Here is a 23,125-nt window from a genome sequence, read left to right on the forward strand (position 1 = left end):
TAGTGGTGTACTTATTGCATCTCTCTTGTAAGACAGATATTCAACTATAGCCATTGTCCTTCATTAGGCATTATGTTCTGGATGTTCAATCTTGAGCAGACATTTCTTTTGGCAGAAAAGTCTAGAACTTCTTCTTTTCTTGAGATGCCTGAATCTTCCATTCTGGTAAATCAGCTTGCAACTTACCCAGCAGTGTGAATGTAGAGACCACAAAGAAGAAAGGTAGGCTTCTTACCTGTAAATGACATTCTTCAAGTGATAATCTGTGCAATCACATGACTCTCCCTGCTGAAGTGACTTGACTTAATTTTCATAGCTGTAGTGGTCACCTTGAACTGAGGTAGCTTTGGCTTGAGCTACCCCTATATAACAGAGCATGCCAAAAGCTCTGAGGTAAACTCTAGAAGGTTGCAAACTGAGGCACTCAGCAGTGTGATTGCACAGATGACCTCTTAAAGAACTTCATTTACAGGTGAGAAACCTGCCTTTAGTACAAACTATGGTTTGGTATAATGTCTGAATTGGGTATAGTCTGTTTTTCAAAAGTAAAATTAAAAAAGGAAGTGTTTTTCTAACCATAATATTGGCACTGGTCCAGTACTCTGTGTGCTTGTTGAATACAGATGAGCATCGGTCACTACTTAGGGAAAATGCACAAGAGTGATCTGTATTGCTGAAGATGGATTTTGTGGTTGTCAGGGTTGTGGCCAATTTAGGGTATGTAATACTACCTCAAAGACTGACTTTTGAGAACTAACCAAAACAGAGGATTAAATCTTCCCATGAGTAAATATTTTGCATTTGACTTTTAAAACTCTCTTTTTAGGAATGATGATGCCACAGTACAAACTCTCTCAGAATTCCATGCATGGTAGTCCTGCATCTTCCAATTATCAGCAAACCACTATCTCTCATAGCCCTTCCAGGTAATATAATTTGTAACATATGAACTTTTAAATCTTATTTTGGTTATTTTGCTATATAGCATATGTTAGATGTTCAGTATTAAGTATTTTGGAGGAAAAAAGAGTACATCTTATTTTGAATAAGGCCTACTTCCTTTCCAAATCTTAGAGCAGAATCTAGACTTAGTTGTGATTAAGCACCTTTGAAATAAATGAGAAATGGGTAGTTTAAGTTCCATTAATTTTGATGGGATTTAATCATGACTAAATTATTCTGGTGTGGTCCTTGGGATCCCTTGGTGTGGTTCTTGGGATCCAGCCAAAATGTATAAAGTGGATGAGAAAAAAAGATGAAATACAACATGGTGCAAAACTCTAGGGGGGCAGGATTCAGTGGAGCATGCATACAGAACACACTCCACATCAAATTCCCCAGACTGCTGAGAATTGCCCTGGTTGTACCCTAGCTATTTTTCAGCAATTCTCATGCTAACTTTTCATCAAACCAGTCCTTAAATTTGGGGAATCTCAGAGGTTCATTGCGGGGAGATTATTAAAAAGAAACTTTGATGCACACGCTGTGCACATTTCTTTGGATAACATTCAGCATTTCCTCACAATTGCAACAGATTATCTGTTAAAGAAATTCATGAAGCAGTCATTTGGGTACAAGAACAAAAATTGTCTTGAACTTTTAAAATGGACAAGGTAGAGTAAAATAATTGTTTTTAAATATTAGTAAGCCAATAAAAAGGAAATAACATTATAGTGTATTCTGGATTACCAAATTCCTGGTAGTATGTAAATTATAAATTTAAAAACACAGAAAAAATGTTCTATTTGCACTAGGTGTCACCTAAGAAATTATTTAAGGAATGCACTGTGTAATCAGTTAGTTTAGCATAATTATGATCAAATAGCCTGAAGAGTGGCTGCAGGCAATATTTATATGGACTAACAGCAGGTGTACCACAGTCGTGTTTCTTGGTGGCCTACTATTCAAAGGACTACCTTTGACTAGTAGCCATTGATAGAGCTCTCTTCCAAGAAGGTTATCCAAACCCATCTTAAAGCCGCCCAGGTCATTGACTTGTCAGCACATCTTGTGCAGAGACTTCCACAAGTCAATTATGCGTTGTGTGAAAAAGTACTTCATTTTGTGGGTCCTAAATTTATTGGTAATCAATTTCATGGGATGACCCCTGGTTCTAATGTGAGAGGGAGAAGAATTTCTCTCTATCCACTTTCTGCACACCATGCATTTTTAAAGACCTCTATTATGTCTCCCCGGAGTTGTCTTTTTTCTAAACTAAATAGCCCCAGGTGTTGTAGCCTTGCCTCATAAGAAAGGTGCACTAGGTCCCAGATCATCTGGGTTGACCTCTTCTGAACCTTTCCCAGTTCTAGAATGTCCTTTCAGTATGGTGACTAGAACTGCATGCAGTACTCCCAAGTGTGACCGCACCATAGTTTTGTATAAGGGCATTATAATATTAGCAGTTTTATTTTCAACCCCCTTCCTAATGAATCCCTAGCATGGAATTGGCCTTTTTCACAGCTGCTGCACATTGAGTTGAAACTTGCAATGGACTGTCCACCATGACCCCAAGATCCCTCTCCTGGTCAGTCACCGACAGCTCAGATCCCATCAGTGTATATGTGAGGTTGGGAAGTTTTGCCCCAATATAATTTATTTTTATTGTTAAATTAATATACTGTCTTTCATTAAAATAATCACAAGGTGGTTCACATAGAAAAAGTTAAAACAAAACTATAAAAATTACACAATTAAAATATGCTAAAATATAAAAACAAATTTAATTAAAAATTGTTAAAATACATACATGAAAATACCATACAATATACAAAGCAGCAGCAATGGAGACAATCACATGAAAGCCTGAGTAAAAAGCCAAGTCTTCACATGTTTTCTAAAAGCCATGATGGAGACTGAGGAGCAAATAGCCCCTGTGAGAGCATTCCAAAGTCTGGGGGCAGCAACAGAGAAGGCCCTGTCCCGCGTGCATGACAGCTAAGCTTCCTTCATTGTCGGCATGCAAAGCAGAGCCCCCTCAGATGACCTCATCAAGTGGGCAGCAACCCTTGGGAGCAGGCAGTTTCTCAGGTAACCTGGGCCCAAACCGTTAAGGGCTTTAAAGGTCAAAACTAGCACCTTGAATTGGACCCAGAAACAAACTGGTAGCCAGTGCAACTCTTTTAAAAGGGTTGTGATATGCTTCCACTGGGCAGCTGCAGACAAAACCCTGGCTGCCACATTTTGCACTAGCTGCAGTTTCCGGATATGCTTCAAGGGCAGCCCCACGCAGAGCATGTTACAGTAATCCAGCCGTGACGTGAATAAGGCATGGGTAACTGTGGTCAGATCTGCCTTCTCGAGAAAGGGACACAGCTGGCGCACTAGCTGAAGCCGTGCAAAGGCACCCCTGGCCACCGCCTCCACCTGAGCTTCCAAAAGCAGAGCTAGGTCTAGTAATGCCTCCAAGCTGCGTATTTGCTCTTCCAAGGGGAGTACAGCCCTATCCAGAACCAGTAAAATCTCCTCATCCCAATTGGCTCTCCTACTGACCAACATTACCTCAGTCTTGAGAGATAGAGCTGAATGTCATCTGCATATTGCTGACAACTCAGTCCAAATCCCTGGATTACCTCTCCCAGTGTTTTCATGTAGATGTTAAACAGCATGGGGGACAAAACCAAACCCTGCAGGACCCCATAGGCCAATGGCCACGGGGCCGAGCAGTAGTCCCCCAGCACCACCTTCTGGACCCTCCCCCCAAGGAAGGACCGGAGCCACTCCAACGCTTTACCTCTGATTCTCACACTCGAGAGGCGGTCCAGAAGGATACCATGGTCGATGGTATTGAACACTGCCGAGAGGTCCAGCAGAACCAGCATGCACACACTTCCCCTGTCTAGTTCCCGGCATAGATCATCCACTAGAGCGACCAAGGCAGTTTCAGTCCCATATCTGGGGGTGGAAGCCAGATTGAAAAGGGTCCAGATAATCTGTATCATCCAAAACCCTCTGCAGCTGGGACGTCACCACACGCTCTATCACCTTGCCCACAAAGGGCAGGTTGGAGACAGGTCTATAGTTGTCCGTGTTGTAGGGATCAAGGGAGGGCTTTAACAATGGTCTTACCATTGCCTCCTTGAGGCACGATGTTATCCTGTCCTCCATTAATAATAACCTCCAACCATCTGCCTGTACCCTCCCTGGCAGCTTTTATTAGCCATGAAGGGCAAGGGTCAAGAGCACATGATGTCGCCCGCACACTGCCCAGGATCTTGTCCACATCCTCAGGCTTCACCAACACCAAAAGAATCCAACACAATGGGACCAGATGGTACCAGAGGCACGTCTGCCCTAACTAACAAAACTCTGGAGTCCAGATCAGCACAGATGAGAGAGACTTTATCTGCAAAGTGACACTCAGACTGATCACAATGGGCTGTAGATCATTCTTCCCCCATTACCTGGCGGGATGTGTGCAGCAATGTCTTTGCTACATGAAACCGCTCTGCTGGTCTGCAATGAGCAGATGCAATGGAGGCGGAGAAAAAATGTTTCTTCGCCACCCCCACTGCCATGGAGTAGTCTCTAAAATGGGCTCTAGCCCATGTTCGATCGGATTCATCACAACTCTTCTTCCAGTGTCGTTCTAGCCATTGCCCGAGTTGTTTCATTGCCCTAAGCTCCGAGGAAAACCAAGGAGCAGATCAGGCTCCACCAAGCCAGAGAGGACATTTAGGAGCAACCGTGTCAACAGCCCGGCTATCTCTCCATTCCAGAGATTCGACAGGGTCACCAGCTCTGAACACTGGAAACTCCCCGAGGGCTGTCTGGAAACCAAGTGGATCCGTAAGCCTCCAGGGGTGGACCATTCTAATCAGTCCACCAGCTCTGCATAGGGCAGACGGAACAGTCAAACTAAACCCCACCAGATGATGATCTGTCCATGACAAGGGAGTTGTCTCAAACTCCCCCACCTCCAGCTCATTTCCCCACAGTCAGCAAAAACCAGATCCAGAGTGTGTCCTGCCATGTGGGTAGGGCCCGATACCAGCTGCGACAGGCCCATGGTTGCCATGGAGGTCATGAAATCCTGAGCCGCACCTCCTAGGGGTGCCTCAGTGTGGACATTGAAATCCCCCAAGACAATAAGTTTGTGGGAGCCCAAGGCCACCTTCAAGACCACCCCTGCCAGCTCAGGTAGGGAGACTGAAGTGCAGCGGGGGTGTTTGGTACACCAGCAGAATCCCCAGCGTATCTTGGAGGCCCACCCTCAAGGACAAACATTCGAAATTCTGAGATTGCCTGACCAGGCACCTGGAAAGGTCTCTCGATAGATGACTGCAATGTCCCCTCCCCAACCCTCCAGGTAGGGCTGCTGCATGATCAGGAAACCTGGAGGACAGAGCTGAGAGAGACTTAACCCCTCCCTGCTCATCCAACCAGGTCTCCGTCACACATACCAGGTCAGCATGCTCATCCACAATCAAATTGTTGATGAAAGATGTTTTTGTTTTGATCAACCTGGCATTCACCCTAATGCTTGAGGGAGTGTTCTCAGAGCTCCCTGGGTCCACAGGGTTGGGAGAAGAGCTGGGAAAAGGAACAGGCCTCAACTGCCTGAACAGTTTTCCCCCTGTAACGGCCTGCCCAACTCCCACCGCCATATCTCCCTCTGCCCGCTACTTGTGATATTGCTGCCCCCACATCCTCTCCACTTTTCTGTCCCCCAGACACATCTCTCAGCCTAACCAACCACAGCTGGTTGGTTTGATAAAAACCAAATCCAGACTCATGCAGTCTCTTGTTCAGACTCTTGCTGGCTTCTTGATAGAAGAAAGGAAGGTCTTCTAAGGCCCCAGGCAGCTCACCCCACGGCTGAGAGCCACAAGGACGAGAGCCCTTGTGCTCTCGCCCTTTGGCTCACACCAAGAGGCTTGCACCCCTGGCTCAGCCAGCTCTATATAGCAGCAGCACCACAGCCCCAGAGATGTCACACACCTGGGGAAAGGTGGGGCAGAGGCAAAAAACAGCAGAGTCATTCCCCCGCACAAGCTGGTCTCTCCTTCCTTCTCCCAAGCCCCTGGCTCAGCCAGCTTTATATAGCAGCAGCACCACAGAGATGTCACACACCTGGGGAAAAGCTCAGCCTTGAAGCTCATTGTACTACCTTGGGCTGATCAATTTCTCAACCTAACCCCCTCACAAGGAGGTTATGAATAAAATAGGAGAATCCCATGTTCACTACCATGAGCTGCTTGGAGGAGTGGTGGGCTATAAATGTAACAAATCAAATAAATGATTTTAGTGATGGTATTGCCTGTTTATCAAGTTGTATGCCAAGGAAACTGTAAACTATACTTGGATTAGAGTTCTTATGTGCTGTCCTTTGGATTTTATTTTCAGTCGGTTCGTGCCACCACAATCAAGCTCTGGTAACAGGTTTATGGCACCCCAAAACAGCCCAGTGCCTAGTCCATATGCTCCTCAAAGCCCTGCAGGATACTTGCCATATTCACACCCTCCAAGTTACACGCCTCACCCACAGATGCAGCAAGGTATTTATCTTCGCTTTTATTTGTGTCTTGTAACATATGTTGTTATATTCACATTCTGATAATTTTTCAATCCAAATGCCACCTCTCCTCATAGCAGAAATCCATATCTTGCACAAAAAGAGTTAAAAAGTTGTAACTTGACAAAAACTTGACAAAAATATACAAGCATGCTTTTTGGACCTGGCTTTAGTTTAAGTAAATGGCCCGGCCTATTTTGAGTGTGTGTTTCATGGGTATTATCAAACAAAATACACTTAGAGGGTCATCACCCCATTGACATTATCTGTAGTGAACTAGGTGCATACAGTACAAAATCTTTTTCATCATAAGACCAGCATATTCACAATTGCCTGGTTCAGACATAGCAACAAACCATGACTGGTTGTGATGAGAACAACCAAGCACAAGCCTCAGGCTTGCATGCTTTCTCCTCTTCTCTTTTGATGAGAAGAGATTGGAAGCTTAGATTTCTGATTTGTAACAAACCACAGATTTCCATTATATCCAGGAAACTGTGCTTGTACAAATCATAGCTAGTAAAAAAACACCAAATTCTTGTGTGAGAAACATACCTTGTATGCAGGTTGCAGTGATCTTAGAGTCAATTAAAGTTGCCCCTCTCCCTCAACCACCTTGCTTTGAACTGAGCCATTGTCCAATCCTTCTCAAATGTATTTATTTAAATGTTTATTTTTTTAAATAAATGCATGTTTTGCGTACATAGTATGTACTGAGTGAAGTATTCTGTACTGACGGTTTGGTGTAGATCAAATACGTTGTTTAACCTTGGGCTCCCACCTTTAACCTCAGTACAGTGAAACCTTGATTCTACAGAGCTTAGGGGGAAAGGGCTGTCCATATTAAAAATAGTCTGTAAGATTGAGGTGATAACATGAGTTGCATTATGAACACACAGAGAAAGTTTGTTTACCATCTCTTCTGCACATCTACACAGCAATCACTGATGGAATTGGGAGACTATTTTTTAAATATTGGTTGGCTCATTCTGGTTGTTGTTGTTGTTTTTAACTACTGGTTGGATAATTCCTCCTTTCTACATAGCTTGCCTGTGCAAAATCTGCCTAGAGACCACTGACAGAATAAGATGTCTTTTTTCTGATTGGGTATCCCCCTTCCTCCGTCCCAGCCACAGCCTGATTTTTCCAGATTTGCTCAGCACGCACTACTGATTTCAGGGTACATTTTTCCTAGTGGTCAGATATTTCTCCTTTGGCCATTCTTGGCTCTTGCTGCTTGAACCTGAACCGAGCAGGCTGAGGAAGCAGAGTACGGGCGCTGTCCATAAAATCAAAAGTCTGGAAGAAAAGTTTTACTTTTCAGTGAGCAACTGTTAGAATTAATACATGTGAGGAGATACCTCTGATTAGAGGAGAAATAGTACTGCCCCAACACAATTTTAATGACTCAAGAAAATCTGGGAGATTGCTTTGATATATAGAAGCTCTTTTAGAAATCAACAGAATAGATGTTATGGAGAGATGGATTTTTCATAGTTTCATATTGGAATTATACATTTTCAAATTTCATATTGGAATTATACATTTTGTAATAAACATTTTGTATTGTACATATATACTACAGAGTGCATTGTGATAGTTATAGCAATAATTATGTCTTAGTGTGTACTTAATATTATAGTACACTTGAAAAAAGAGTACTATAAAAATGCTTGAAATTCATTAGGTCAGAATAAGGATCTTTTGGATATTTCCTCTTCATTTAGTTTTTATCAGCTTTTTGTTTCTGGCTTGTGAATAAAAGTCAGCAGGTGAGGTGAGGTTCAAATGTTGGCAGCCTTTAAAAAACCAAAATCAGAATATTCTGTACCTATATCTATGATTTCATAGATATCATCTTGTTACATGTTGATAAGATAACTCAATCTAATACAACTCCTTGGAACATTACAGTACTCTCAGGGCTGTGTCATGTGACCTCTTCCTGTACAAGTATACAGAAATACATGAAAACGCATTGTCACTATGATGTGTGAAAATTGCACACCTGCCATTTTACCATGTCTGTGTGCTTCCCAATACATATATTTGCACTAGACAGAATGTGTAGTCTTCACATTACAGTGTAAAAAAGCTGCTTCCTACACTTTATATATGAAAAATGTCAAGACTGAAATCATTCATCCAGGTCAGAGAGTACTACAAAATCAGCACAGCACTTGACCATTTACTTTTTAAAATTAAGCTAAATATGCATCTTACCTGAAGCTCTTAGATGTTCTGTTTTTAGTTATTAAGGGTATCTCATTGAAAAATGTACTGAAGGAGTAAATGCAAATTGTGGGAACCTTTTCAAAGTATCAGCCTTTCATATATTGATTTATCGGAATCTTGTAAATGTAAATCATCAGTGTCTTTCATAATGGCCTATACCGATTTGGGATTCAGCTTGTGGTGGGGAGACTGAAATTGTTCTGGCTTATCACATCCCCTCTCTGTATATCTGACCCTTTCATGGTCATCTTCTAAGTCTACATAGTTTTGTGTTTCATAGGGGCCTAGGCAGCTGAGCCTGAATAATGCAATCCATACAATACATATGTGTGGGTTACAGATTGTGCAGCTGAGGCCTCTGCTTGTTGAGGCTTTACATAACTGTGCAAACGTGCTATTCAGCATGTGAGTGGATGATTATGGGGTAGGCATGCAGGAAGGGTAGAACAAGCTAGGACCATCCCAATCTTCAAATGTACAGTGGATTGAATGTCTGCATAGGTTCATGTTAAGCTTAGTTTAGGCACTATCCTCTGGAGCACTTTACAACTGAAGTAGTTATTTTAAAAAACAAAAACAAAAAACAAATCACACCACCTGAAAGTTTTCCAGTATTTAGTTAAAAACAAAACAACCTAAGATTTAATATAAAATTGTCCATGAACGTTTGTGCTAGAAAACATGCTTTCACACTTTGTCTTCTCTTATTTCAGCTTCAGTATCCAGTCCCATTGTCTCAGGCGGGATGAGGAATATACATGAAAATAAGGTTTCAAGTCAGTTGTCTGGCAGTTCAGCTAATCACCATGCTGACAATTCTAGACATGGCTCAAATGAAGACTACCTTCAGATGGTGCACAGAATAAGCAGTGAAGTATGTGACATACAATAATTTTAATGTTAGCCTTAGATTTTTCCAAGATGTCAATCCTCTGTCAGGGCTTTATGAACATTAGAGGATTGTTAGAGACTAGTTAAATATATTCGTGTTTAGGTGCTATATTGAGATGGTTCAGATGTAATTCCATGCTTTTTACAGGCAAACTGTGGCCTGTGATGTCTGTTAGATGGTGTTGGTTTAGACTATGGTTTACAACAGGCCACCAATCCAGGATCTGAATCCATAGGAAGCTGGTTTGCAAGCCATACTTCTGGCAAGTTGTAGTAAGCATTGTATATACATCCACTGAGTAATTGTGGTTTGACCACTGTTTAGAATAGCATCTGGGGATTCTGAAAGTAGGGAAAGACAGTCTGCACAAATATAGGTTTGCTTGTATGTCTGCAATACAAGCCATGATTGGGACTCCATAGTTAGCAGGAACCATGGTTTGGCATCCTGTCTGTTGCGTGCTAATTTTAGAAAGATGAAAAGTTCACTGCACATAGTTTAAGTGTTACATTTTAAAAGGCTGTCTCTGTTATATTATAAACGAGCTGACTGAAGATGATACAGAACCAGAGAGACATAGCTTTAGGAAGCATTTGTTTGACACTGCTGTATGTCAGAGTTCAAACAGAAACACATGCATCCTTCTGTCTGCAGCCCTGTATTACTTGTTGGTTAAGTTGGTAACTGCTGGTTTATATTGCACTGGTTTCTAAAAGGATAAGAAATTTCCAGTGTGACAACTTGATTTGTTGCATTTATATTGCCGTTATGCCAAATCATCTACAGTGGCTTACAATTATTTAAATACTAGAACAGCAACAAAATAAGTTTGTTTGTTTGGTTGGTTTTTATATCACATTTCATTACAACAATCTCAAGGTGATTTACAAAACATTTGATCAATATAAAATTATTAAACAGTTACACAATAAAAATATTAAATTGGAATAGAAAAATATAAATTTAATTAAAAGCTTTAAAAGCATTCACAATGTGACCATAAAATACAGACCAGCAGCAACAAAAACAACACTCATATAAAAGTCTGGGTAAAAAGCCCAGATATCACTTGCTTTCTAAAAACTGTGATGAAGACTAAGGAACAGATGCCCACCAGGAGAGCGTTCCAAAGTCTAGGGGCAATAACTGAAAAGGCCCTGTCCCATGTGCACTACAGCCAAGCCTCCCTCATTGTTGGCATGTGGAGCAGAGCCCCCTCGGATGACCTTGTCAAGCAGGCAGAAACCCTTGGAAGCAGGCCGTCCCTCAGATATCCAGGGCCCAAACTGTTAAGGGCTTTAAAGGTCAAAATCAGCACCTTGAATTGGACCCGGAAGCAAATTGGCAGCCTGTATAGCTCTTTCAAAATGGATGTAATATGACCCCAGCGGGCAGCTCTGGATAAAATCCTATCTGCCGCATTTTGCACTAGATGCAGCTTCCAGATATTCTTCAAGGATAAAACCTTGATGCATGGAGTTAAACTTATTTTGTTGCCATGTTGAAGAGACCCTTCAACATGGCAAGAAAATCACTTCAGATATTTTAAATACTTAAAATACACACATACTTAAATAGTTTTTTAAAGGGGTGATATAATGTGGAGCAGCTTCTGTTAGAAAGCTTGTGTGCTGATCCAATGGTGGCTTTTCAGATGCAGAACACAAATACAGCTCTTCACCATTTCTCAGTGAAACATCCCTATACTTCCCTTACTTTGAGAATTTCTTAGTGTACCCTTGGATTATTACTGGCAAATCAGAGTTGCTTTAGTTTGGATCTATTCTATTGATTGTAATAAATTATTAGTACTTTAATGTGCTGGATGCATAAGGGGATGTAGGTGACTTTGTAACAGAGAGGGAAAGAGTCCAAAATGTGTGAGCATAAATATTTCTCTTGCATTGAATCTTCCCCCACCAGATTTTTTAAAGCTCTCTCAGTGAGGGGAGTGAGAGAGTTGCTGGTTGTGTGTGGGGATGGGGGCACATGAGCTGCCTACAGAAGCGCAAATTCAGGCTAGACAACATTAGTTGCCAGACAAAATTCTGTGGAATAGAGATATGGATGTCGCTAGTTTGGCCTGATGTCAACCTTTTTTCTTTTTCGTGGGATCCCTCAAAGTAGTAGATTGTTTGGTCTTCTACAAATCTCTCCTACTAATATGCATCACCTGATAGGGATGTGCTCAAAATGTGATTTCGTGTCTGAATTGCAGCAGAAGCCCTTTAAAACTGAGGGTTTACACAGCCCCTTTAACATGGAGGAGATCAGGTCCATACCTCCTGCTCCTCCCATTTGCAACCACTTGCGTAATCACAGCACTGCCCCAAGCTATGATTGCGTGCTGGCGGTGTGTTTCCCAGGTGCCTCTGCACAACGCATGCATGGAGGCCATGTGCATGCCGGGCAGCTGGGAGATGTGCAATCGTAGCTGGGGGGAAGTGCCATAATTAAGGATGTGGCGAGCGGAGGAGCAGGAGGTATGGACGTACTCTCCTCCGTGTTAAAGGGGCTGTGTAAGCCCTCTATTTCAAACTGATTGTGCTGCAATTTGGATGCTGAATTGCATTTCAAGAACATCACTAACACCTGAACTTCTAGTCTAGATAAGCTTAAAAACTCAGCTTTGCCACCTATGAAAACCCTTTTTCTAGGGTAATTCATCTGACCCTGAAGTTCCACTTGTTCCTCAGCCTCCTGACAAGAATTATGGACATCTCACTTGCTTCAGCTTTCAGTCAGTCATCAAAAAACCTTTGATTTAGATGAGAGTTAAGATGCTTTCAATTTTTACTTATTCTCAAAAACCATGGCAACTGCAAGTTAAAGTGTCCATCTTAACTTCTGCACCATGTAAGCTGTAGAAATGAGGCCCTATGAACCCACACTTTCCCTTGGTCTTTGAGCTTGAGATTGGGTTGGGGAGGGATGAATCAAGGCAGAAATTCCCCCGTCACTTGCTACAGATGCCCCTGATGAATTTCTGTGTGAGCCAGTTCTACAAGATGCAGTGCTTCCCCCAAATGCCACCACCTACAATGCCTAGCTTCCTACAAAAACACCCAGTGATTTTTGGTCTGACATATCTCTACAAGGCACAGATTGGGATCATGATCCGTTGCACTCATGAGAGTGTATTCTGCACTTGCGCGAGACCATTTAGGCATGATTGACTAGCTCCTCAAAGTATTTAGCCCTGCCCCTTGCATGTGGTGCACTTGCTCAGTTTGGGCAGGCTAGCGTTTTCTCTTCAGTTCCTTTCTGACCGCCATTGTGTTGGAACCTTGGACAGTGAACTCCTCGGATCAATTATTTTCCTGTGGAAATTGAAAGAAAAAATGACAGTTATTATTACCCTCTGACTCAGACTGGACCAGACTATTCTTACTCTTTACATTTCAGTTTTGATCTACTCTACGGGCAGATTTTTCGGATACAACTTCAGATTGTTACATCCAGTTACTCTCAGAACTAACTTCAATTTGACTCTTTGAGTATTATTTCTACTTTATTTACTCATTATGGGTAAGAAAGATTTCACATTTCCCCATCAGACTAGAAAAAATAGAGCCCTTTGTTTGTGAGCCGCCTTGTACAATGACACTCTTTGCCCCGGGAAGCTGATGCCAGGGTCCCCGGCCGATGCTCCCATAACCTCGGCATTGGGTTCTGTATCGAGGTCAACATCAGGCTCGATGTCAAAGTTGGCATCAGGATCTGCTCCAATGCAGTCTAAAACCTCGATGCGAACTGCCTCAACGTCATTGACTGATAACATTAAAGCGCCTAAGCTGCCCTCTGATTCAACCCACCAAAAACGACACAGGTCCCGGCATTGGGCTGCTGATGTCGAAGGGGTGCTGCTTCCCAAGAAGGATCGTGAAAAGGGTGCCAAGACTAATCGTGAACATTCCTCCACCCCTTCATGAGCTGCACCTTCTTCAAAAGCTCAGCAGTCTGTCTCGATGACCCCTCGATCTCGTCCATCTACACCGGATGTTGTGGAGCTGGGTTCCTCTTCGCCTGCAGCTCGACGCCCTGCTTTGGCATTGATGGTAGCGACATGCTCGATACCGGCTATGGTACTGACCACTCAAGGTCATTAACACTCGCTGTCACCCACAGTGACACTGGCGCAGACTCCGTCTACAGCCATTCTCCATGCCCAGCATGCCCTTCGACTGATGTTCTCTCCAGTTTCTTTTGAAATGGAAGTTGAAGATGTCAAGCTCAACCCAGACTTAGGACAGGGTGCTGCCGAATGCCTTTTATACATTGACTCCACTGAGAGTACCCTGTCGGCTTCAATTTTCTGTGGATACTTAAGCCATGGGTCGAACACCGACAAGGATGGGACAACGTTCTTGATTCTGAGGATCTCGCCTTCCCGAGGTCGACGCTCCACTCATTTGACACCGTTGGCTTTTCAGGATGCAAGGGGTTCTTGGGAATAAGGTTATGTGGAAGGGCATGGGGACTGCTTGTGAGTAGTCACAAAATTATTGTGTATAAATGAACTGTGGAACTCCTTGCCACAGGATGTGTTGATGGCCACTAGCTTGGCTGGCTTTAAAAGGGGCTTAAGACAAACTCATGGAGGACAAGTCTATCAGTGGTTACTAGTCTTGTTTGCTATAGACTATCTCCAGGTTCAGAGACAAAATGCCTCTGAATAGCAGTTGCAGGGGAGCTACCGTAAAGAGAGGGCCTGCCTTCATCACTTGCCTGTGGGCTTCCCAGAGGCATATCGTAGGCCATTGTGTGAAACAGGATGCTGGACTAGATGGGCCTTGGACCTGATCCAACACGGCGGCTCTTATGCAAGAGGTGAGGTCTACTCAAGAGTAAAGGCGTGGGTCCACAGAGCCTTGTCACTAAAGCAGCATATATGTGAGACTTTCAAAAAGTCTGCACAGTTTATAGGACATGGAAGTTAACATGGGCACCTTAACTTGCAATTTCCACACTTTCTAGAGCATGTTAAAACTGAAAGCATCTTAACACCCATCCTAAACCAAGGTTTTTGAATGAATGAATTTGAATGAAATTTTTGAAAAGGGAAATCTTACTAGACATTTTGAAAAGGAGAGTTTAACAGTAGCTCTTACCCATGCTGGCTAAGTGGAGTCTCCATTTATTCATAGGTAATATATGTAGGAAGTTCATGTTCAGAGGCAGTCTGCCACTGCCTTGTGACCTTGCAAGTTGCATCGCCACTGTGCATTCACTCCTAAGTCCATATGCCATCTCTCCCCACTTTGCATGCCCTCTCAAGGCCCCTTGCCATCTCACTGCTGCCTCAGTAGAAAAGCCCATCAAGGAAAAGGAGTGGGGCTAAGCACTTCAGTGAGCTAGTCCATTCTGCCCTGGTGGTCCTACGCAGGCGCAGAACCCTCAGTGGTCAAATTGATATGTTCCCTTAGTTGACTTTATCCTCTTATGCAGACTTTAGATGATGTTAACTCAGGGAATATTTGACTTTTTTTTTTAAACAACCAATGATTATACTTCAGCATATAACTGACGTTGGTTTACTTATTTGTTATATTTATATACCGCATGATATGTGTATATCTACACAATTTAAATCACAACAGATATAAACAGAGTAAAAACCATTAAAACAATTCCATGGAAATATAAAGTTAAAACAAACAGTTTAAAATTAATTTCAGTTAAAAGCCTGAGAAAACAGGTGTGTCTTGAGGGTCTCCCTACAAGCTAACAGAGAAGGAGATGTTTTATTTTGACAGGGACCATATTCCAATGCCCTGGGGCAGCCACAGAGAAGGCCTGGTCCCAAGTTGCCAACAAACAAGCCGGTGGCAACTATGAGTGATCTCTCCAGATGATCTTAATAGGCAACAGGCTTCATTTAGAGAAGGCACTCTTAAGTGCCTCTCCCTGGACCCAAGCCATTGAGAGCATTATAGGTAATAACCCACACTTTCATTTGAAAACCTATCAGCAGTCTAGCTGCCGGATTCTGTACCAATTGCAGTTTCCGGACTACGTACAAAGGCAGCCCCACGTAGAATGTATTACAGTAGTCAAGCCTGGAGTTTACTAGCATACGCACCACTGTTCTGAGGTCATTTACCTCCAGAAATGGGCGTAGTTGATGTACCAGCTGAAGCTGATGAAAAGCACTGATAAAAATCGCTCCTGGCCACTGCCTCAACCTGAGAAACCAGAGAGAGTTCTTGATTCAGAAGCATTCCCAAGCTGTGGCAGCCAGATCGATCTCTGGGACCAGTAGACGATGTTATACTTCTCCTTAAACACTTGCACTGGCTGCTACTGTGTTTCCAGGCAAAGTACAAAGTATTGGTTATTACCTTAAAAACCCTGAATGTCTTAAGTCCGGATTACCTTTCTCTACAAGATCCCCACTGCTCATTAAGCTCATCAGGAGGGGTCTGTCTTCAGGTGCCACCAGTTCATCTGGTGGCGATCTTGGAGGCCATCTTTTTAGCCTGGCTTTTAATGATATCTAGCTTTGATTTTAATCTGGTTTAAATGTGTTTTTTAATTTTAATTATTTTATGTGTGTTTGATTTTAATGTAAAATTACCATGCCAGTATCATGTTGGAAGACTAAACAGAGTGTAATGACTTTATCTCTCAAGTAGTCATTAAGGTATCTTTCCTGGCCAATGTGCAGATTCTTGAAGCAACACAACTCGTTGCTAAATACCTTGATTTTTCTCAGTTCGCATGACATGTATTTGTATTAACAAACTTATTAAGAAGTGTCTTTATAATTAATCCTTGATTTGAGTCACAAAATATATGGATCAAAAATATAAGAATTATTTATTTTGATTGTACAGCCTTACCATTAATGCTTTTATTTCTATTTATAAAGTGAAGTTCTGGGGCTTACTAATATCTCGCATCAAAACAAATAGTACCGGTAGTTTTTTCTGTATGGCCAGAGTGCAAAAATAGTAGGTGACTGAAGAAGTGCTCATTACTAATATCAGACTAATGTGATTCTAGGATGGTGATTCATCAATAAGGAATGCGGCATCATTTTCTTTGAGGTCACCACAGTCTGTGTGTTCTCCTGCTGGAAGTGATGGAACCCCTAAAGGTACTTTTATGGTTCTTTCTTGTAGATAAGTGTCCTAGATCTGTCTTAAAAGCTAGAGAAAAAAAGGTAAATTGAAATAAAGCCAGAAAACACCTGAATACCTAAATACTTTGATCTTCTATTAACAGAGGTTTAATTGAGGTCTAAAGCCTACTAAACCTTAAAAATCTGTGTTTTTAATACACTGAACATATGGATGTTTGAACTACACTGAGAGAGTTTGTGTGTTACTGTACCATGGTTTAAACGTACAGGTGCAGCTTCTAATTAGCTGAAATACCATTACATAAAGATACTATATTATTTGTACTGAATCTTCCATTTTCTTTGTACACCAGAGCAGAAAAGATTCCAATGCATGTGGAACCTTCATACCCCTTCAAAACCTATGACCCACTAAGTAGAATGCTGCCAGCTAGCCATGTATTGTGGCCTTTCAGATGTTTGACAGCCCCCTTGTTTTTGAGGTTGTGAGTAGGTAGCAAATACATGACATTTATTCAGGTTCTGGCACGCTACATATTGCTTGGTGTACTTTGGTTTTTTGTAGGGCTCCCCTGGAATGTAATAAAACCAGGGTATTTTAAGTTCCACTAAAATTATTATATTTCATATGAGAGAGAGAAAGCGGTGTCATTCTAGTACAATCAGCACTAATTCCTGATGCAACTGAATATCCATAAAATTGAAAAAACACTGTGAAATTATGAAAAACCCACTTTTCCTGCTTGTGCTTTGAAAGCATATGTGGGGAAGCAGCCAAAAACTTACTCTGAATTTGCTTATTTGTGATATTAACATGATTAAATCATTTATATTGGGATAGAAACCCAAGAAAGAACTGTCCAGAGATGAAAGTTTGGGGTGGTGTATAAATTTGATAAATAAATAAATAAATAAAAATAACTATTCTTCTGAATGAAGGCTGTTTCTAGCTACTTGGTACAGCTATAGCTGTTGACACCCAGCTCTATCTCTCCCTTTCATCAATCTCCAGTTTAGCTGTTGAGGTCCTGAACTTGTGATTAGTAGAGTGCTGGTCTAGAAATAGATATTCAGTAAGGTTAAGATAACCCCAGTTTGATTTGAGGGTTACCTTGAAATTTTGGAGGGGCATCCCCAATTCAGTTCAGTGCTTTGGGAAGTTTTCTATTTCACTTTGGCCCAAATTGATTCGGGACTGAAGTTTCACCCCTACCCCTGACCACTGTCAGTACTTACTGGCACAATTCTTACTGGCTCTATTTGCATGTTTCTTGGAGTCCTGTAAGGAATTAGCATCTTCTGTGACTTCATGTTTAAAATGAAAATTGAAAGACATTCCTCCAGCAGTCCTGGGAAGGTGCAGCCCTGGAAAATACCACAATTCTCAGAAAACCTTGCATCTTTCCCAGGACTGCAGAGAAAACATCTTTCAAATGACCTTTGCCCAAGTTTTGGTTGGTGCTCAGCTGCATCAATTCCTGGAAAAAGCAGATCTGACCATAGTAATATTCACCTTAATTAAATTGTATGTTTGGATCATTAGTAATGTGCTCTGTGTGGGACTGCCTTTCAAAACTGTCCAGAAACCTCAATTAAAAGACAGAGCTGAGCGGTCTCAATGTGTGGATGAGATGGTTGTGCTGGGAAGAGGGGTTTAGATTTGTTAGGCCGTGGGATACATTTTGGAACAAGATGAGCCTCTACAAAAGGGACGGGCTGCACTTGAACCAAGATTGTACCAGACTGCTGTATAAAAGGTCACAGAGCAACTTTTAAAAATGATGGGGGATAGCCAACACGAACTGGGCAGTATCTGGTTCGGCAAATGCCACCCCAAAGGTGTAAGGGTGTAAATACTTTAGATCAGTGATTCTCAAACTTGGGTCCTCAGGTGTTATTGGACTTCAACTCCCATAATCCCCAACCAAAGGCCACTGAGGCTGGGGATTATGGGAGTTGAAGTCCAATAACACCTGAGGACCCAAGTTTGAGAATCCCTGCTTTAGATGAACCATAAGGACCAGGTAAGGAGCAGACAGATAGATGTGGTAGCTGGTCAAATAGATCAAATGGCCATGAGAAAGATAGCACATACCAGGTAAGAGATTCAGTGTATAGGTGCTTATATGCCAATGTCAGAAGCCTCTGAGCCAAGATGGATGAGCTAGAGTGATTGGTTGCTAATGAAAACATGGATATAGTAGACGTAATGGAAACCTGGTGGAACAGTGAGAACCAATGAAACACTCTTATTCCTGGATATAAACTCTACAGAAAGGACAGGGAGGGGTGGATTGGTGGTGGAGTAGCACTGTATGTTAAAGAAGGGATATAATCTAACAAGCTAGAAAACTTAGGAAGACACGAGTCCTCCACAGAAACTTGGTGGGTAACAATACAAGGCCTGAAAGGAAACGTGCTACTAGGAATGTGCTATTGCCCTCCAAATCAAAATGCTGACAGTGACTGGGAGTTGCAGAAAGAAATCAGGTGGCGTAAAAGAGAGACAGAGCTGTAATAATGGGAGACTTCAATTTAGGGATGTGCAAAACGTTTCGGGCACAGAGTGATCTGTGCCCGAAACAGCGAATTTCGGGTGATTCGGGGCCGAACAGAATCACCCACGAAAAGATCCGAGAAATTTCGGGCACGAGCTGAATCACCCGAATTTCGGGCCTGAAAATTCGGGTGATTCGGACCTCCATTTTTTTGCCTTCTTTCCCCCTCTCCGTTTTGAGCTATGACGTCTATTTGAATTTCCCTCCTTTTTGCATCCCATTGACCTCAATGCAAAAAGGTTGGATGTGACGGCTGCTCGAATTTCGGCTGCCAGGGGCAAAATAGTGGGGTGGGGTGGTAGTGCCTAATGGGTGGAGGCTACCACCCCAATTGCAGAGGGATTGGGCAAATGGCTGATTTTTGGTGAATTTCTGAAGTTTTTGTGTCTTTGGGGCAGATAGGGGCATAACGTGGGATCTGTGCCAAAAGGGTGGGGTGGGGTGGTAGTGCCTAATGGGTGGAGGCTACCACCCCAATTGCAGAGTGATTGGGCAGAGGGCTGATTTTTGGTGAATTTCTGAAGTTTACGCGTCTTTAAGGTTTTCCCCGTGAAGGGTGTATCGCTTCACGTCGGGGGGAAAGGGGTGTCCTAGAGCGGGGTGGGGTTGGTGGTAGTGCCGGGTTGGGGCAAGGAAGCTACCTGAATTTTTTCAAAGGATTTGGGCAGAGGGCTATTTTTGGTTAATTGTTGAAGTTTTCACGTCTTTAAGGTTTTTCCTCATAATAAGTTATAATGGAGCTTTCATCAGCCCCATAAGTGCACTTAGGGGGTGCTGGGGTGGCCCAGAGCGAGTGGTGGTGTAGTGCACATAGGGTGCCAACCACCCCCATGGGTTTCTGAGGTTTTCTGAGTGTGGATTCTATGATAGCAAATGAGATTTTCAATGAGACACCATGAATCCACTCTAATTTGCTATCATAGAATCCACACTCAGAAAACCTCTGAAACAACAGAACCCTGTACCCCATGGGTTAGAAACCCATGGGGGTGGTTGGCACCCTATGTGCACTACACCACCACTCTCTCTGGGCCACCCCAGCACCCCCCAAGTGCACTTATGGGGCTGCTGAAAGCGATACACCCCCCATTCTACCTAATGGGGAAAAACCTTAAAAACACGTAAACTCCAGAAATTCACCAAAAATCAGCCCTCTGCCCAATCCCCCTGAAATTTGGGTGGTAGCCTCCACCCATTGGGCACTACCACCGCACCCCACTATTTTGCCCCTGGGACCCATTTTCTTTACCCGAATCGATTCGGATTCGAATTTAATCCGAATCCAAACCGAATCGGGTGATTTGGGTAGCCCATATTCGGGCACAGAACAGAACGGGGGTGATTCGGTTCGGGTCCCAAACCGAATCGCCGAAAACCCGAATTGCACACCCCTACTTCAATTATGGGGGGTGGGGGCGGTAAATTCACATTCAAGTAATGACAAAGAGGCCAGATTTCTAGATATACTGAACAACTCTGCCCTAGAATTGTTGGTCATGGAGAGACTCACCGAGCAAGTCCAATGCAGACACTTTGGACTTCAGAAGAGGAAACTTCTCTGCTGCTGGATGAGGACATCTCACATGGGTTATCTTTCCCAAATGCTCCAGAGGGCAAGACCAATTCAGTTAAAGTAGTCTTTAGCCTTAGAAGGATAAGTCCCTCCCAGTTCTGTTTGTTCTGTGTCCAGAGACAGATTATTTCTCCTGCAGGATCGTATGCAAAAGATAGTTGTGTACAGTACAGGTCTTCACTGCTACCTCGGCCAGCCCTTCCAAGGCCTGATAGTAGACAGGGCACACTGGCTCCACACCAGAATCAGTGAGACCAGGGCCTGCACGCCCTGCTTCCCCCCTGACCAACCACAGGGTGCAGTTATACCCACCATCCTAGGGGAGGTTCCTGCTGCTTGGCAGACATGGTTCCAGGTCATGCTTGACAAATCCCTGCAACAACACAAGTGCTCAAAGTCAGCCAAAAGCAATCAAGGGGTAGAGAGGCCTCATCTTCATCATCCAACTCCTCTTTCTTGTCAACTTCTTCTATCCCACCTAAAAAGAAAAGAAAGAGATATAGGCACAAGCAGGCTCAAAAATAAAAATAGGCCAAGAAACGAAATAAGCCTAAAGGGGATCATCTCACACTCATCCACTATTTTTGTGTATGATTTCCCAGACCCCCATCCATGGAGGCCATACATAGACCCGCTGAAGCCGTGTCCATTGATACAGCTGATAGCCCTGTGGAAATTTGAGACTACCCAGATCTAGATGTAGATTCTAGGGAAGAAGGTGCATGGTTGAATGACCAAACCACTGAATCTTACTCAGTCATGAAAGCTTTTCATGCCAGATGATTTTTCACACTTATTCCGAAGCGGGTTAAAACAAATGCCTGTATAGGAACAAACTGCCCCACCTAGAGAGGCACTGGTGTTCCCACCTCCCATGCCACAGGAATTACTATTTCCATTCCCATAATGTGTTTCAGAAACAATCAAACAAGAGTGATAAGTGCCCACAGCTCATAGAACGCCAGCTCAGTTTGTTAACAAACTTTACAATCTTGTTTATACAACCTCATATACGTTTCAAGTTCCTCCTACAGATGCTCCTAGATTTAGAATTCCTGAACAAATGTGCATGGAGACCCTGAGCTCCATCGCAGAAGCATTAGAACATGCTGACTGCCTGGCATCAATGGATCTGGCCGAGGCATACCTGCATGTACTGATCCACCTTATGAGTCATCAGCTCTTCAGGTTCAGGTATGCGGGACAACACTTCTAATACAAGGCCCTTCTGTTCAGGCTCTCTTTGGCTCCACGGATTTTCACAAAAATCCTTGCTCCACTGATAACGCACCTCTGCCACAAGCAAATCCGGGTTTTTGCATTGTTGGATGATCTCCTGATCAAGTACCCCTCATCTGAATCTGCAGAATCGGATATAAGAATTACTCTCCAAACACTGGCTGACCATGGGTTCATAGTGAACAAGGCAAAGAGCCACCTGACACCACCCATCAAAATTCACCATTTTGGGGGTGCTGATAGATACACTCCAAGAACGATTCAGCAGATATCTACTGCTTCAACGACATGTGCATGTGCACCGGCCACTTCTGGTCCAAGGAGGCATGAGAGTGGCAAGGAGGTACACTGCTGCCCCACTAGCATTTTAAAAGACAGCGCCGGCAGGTGAAACGCAGTGGCGGGGGGAAGAGCACCCTCTCCGTTCCTTGAGGATGTTTCCCCCACTTTCGAACCGCTGGACACTCGAGCTGGTGTGGAGGCCCATAAAGGGCCTCCAAACCGGTTTGTGCACATCCCTAGTAACGATCTGCCCAAGGGCTTACACTTTTAGACAGAGGTATTCACAGAGATGAGTAAGATCACAAATCAGAAAATAGGAGAGCCAATAACCGCAGCCAAACTACTTCACCACATTCACTACAATGGTGGTCACACCCATCTTTCTCAAGGCAAAACATCCCTGGACCCCTCCCCCTCCCATAATAGTGACAACCGACACCAACCTCTCGAACTTGGGGGGGGGCCACTGCCTCCAACATTCCACCCAGGGAAAGTGGTCACCTCAAGGAAAAGGCCACAACATCACCTGGCTGGAGCGCAGAGCAATACGGCTAGACTTCCAAACTTTCCAGCTCTCTTACTGCAACAACACCTCCTGATCCACACAGACGACGTCACAGCCAAGGCTAACGTCAATCATTAGGGGCACCAGGTCGAAATTGCTGCACAAAGAGGTGATACACCTCTTTCAATGGGCGGAATCCCACCTGTCCTCGCTCAGCCCGTCTAGCCAGCGGATCTCTGAACA

The 23,125-nt window shown here is 43.3% G+C and overlaps 1 protein-coding gene across 6 annotated transcripts in view; it reads left to right on the forward strand.

Annotated features, from left to right (window-relative positions):
- Positions 1-23,125, forward strand: part of NIPBL (NIPBL cohesin loading factor) — a 282,797-nt gene that overhangs the window by 130,078 nt on the left and 129,594 nt on the right. For all 6 annotated transcript variants that reach the window (XM_053290927.1, XM_053290922.1, XM_053290926.1 and 3 more), the window contains 4 exons: positions 827-926; positions 6,346-6,497; positions 9,463-9,623; positions 16,647-16,740. In XM_053290927.1, the coding sequence (XP_053146902.1) occupies positions 827-926; positions 6,346-6,497; positions 9,463-9,623; positions 16,647-16,740 (507 nt within the window). The remainder of the gene's footprint in view (positions 1-826; positions 927-6,345; positions 6,498-9,462; positions 9,624-16,646; positions 16,741-23,125) is intronic.

The sequence above is a fragment of the Hemicordylus capensis genome, chromosome 2 (genome assembly GCF_027244095.1).
Source record: "Hemicordylus capensis ecotype Gifberg chromosome 2, rHemCap1.1.pri, whole genome shotgun sequence".
In the NCBI taxonomy this organism is placed as follows: domain Eukaryota; kingdom Metazoa; phylum Chordata; class Lepidosauria; order Squamata; family Cordylidae; genus Hemicordylus; species Hemicordylus capensis.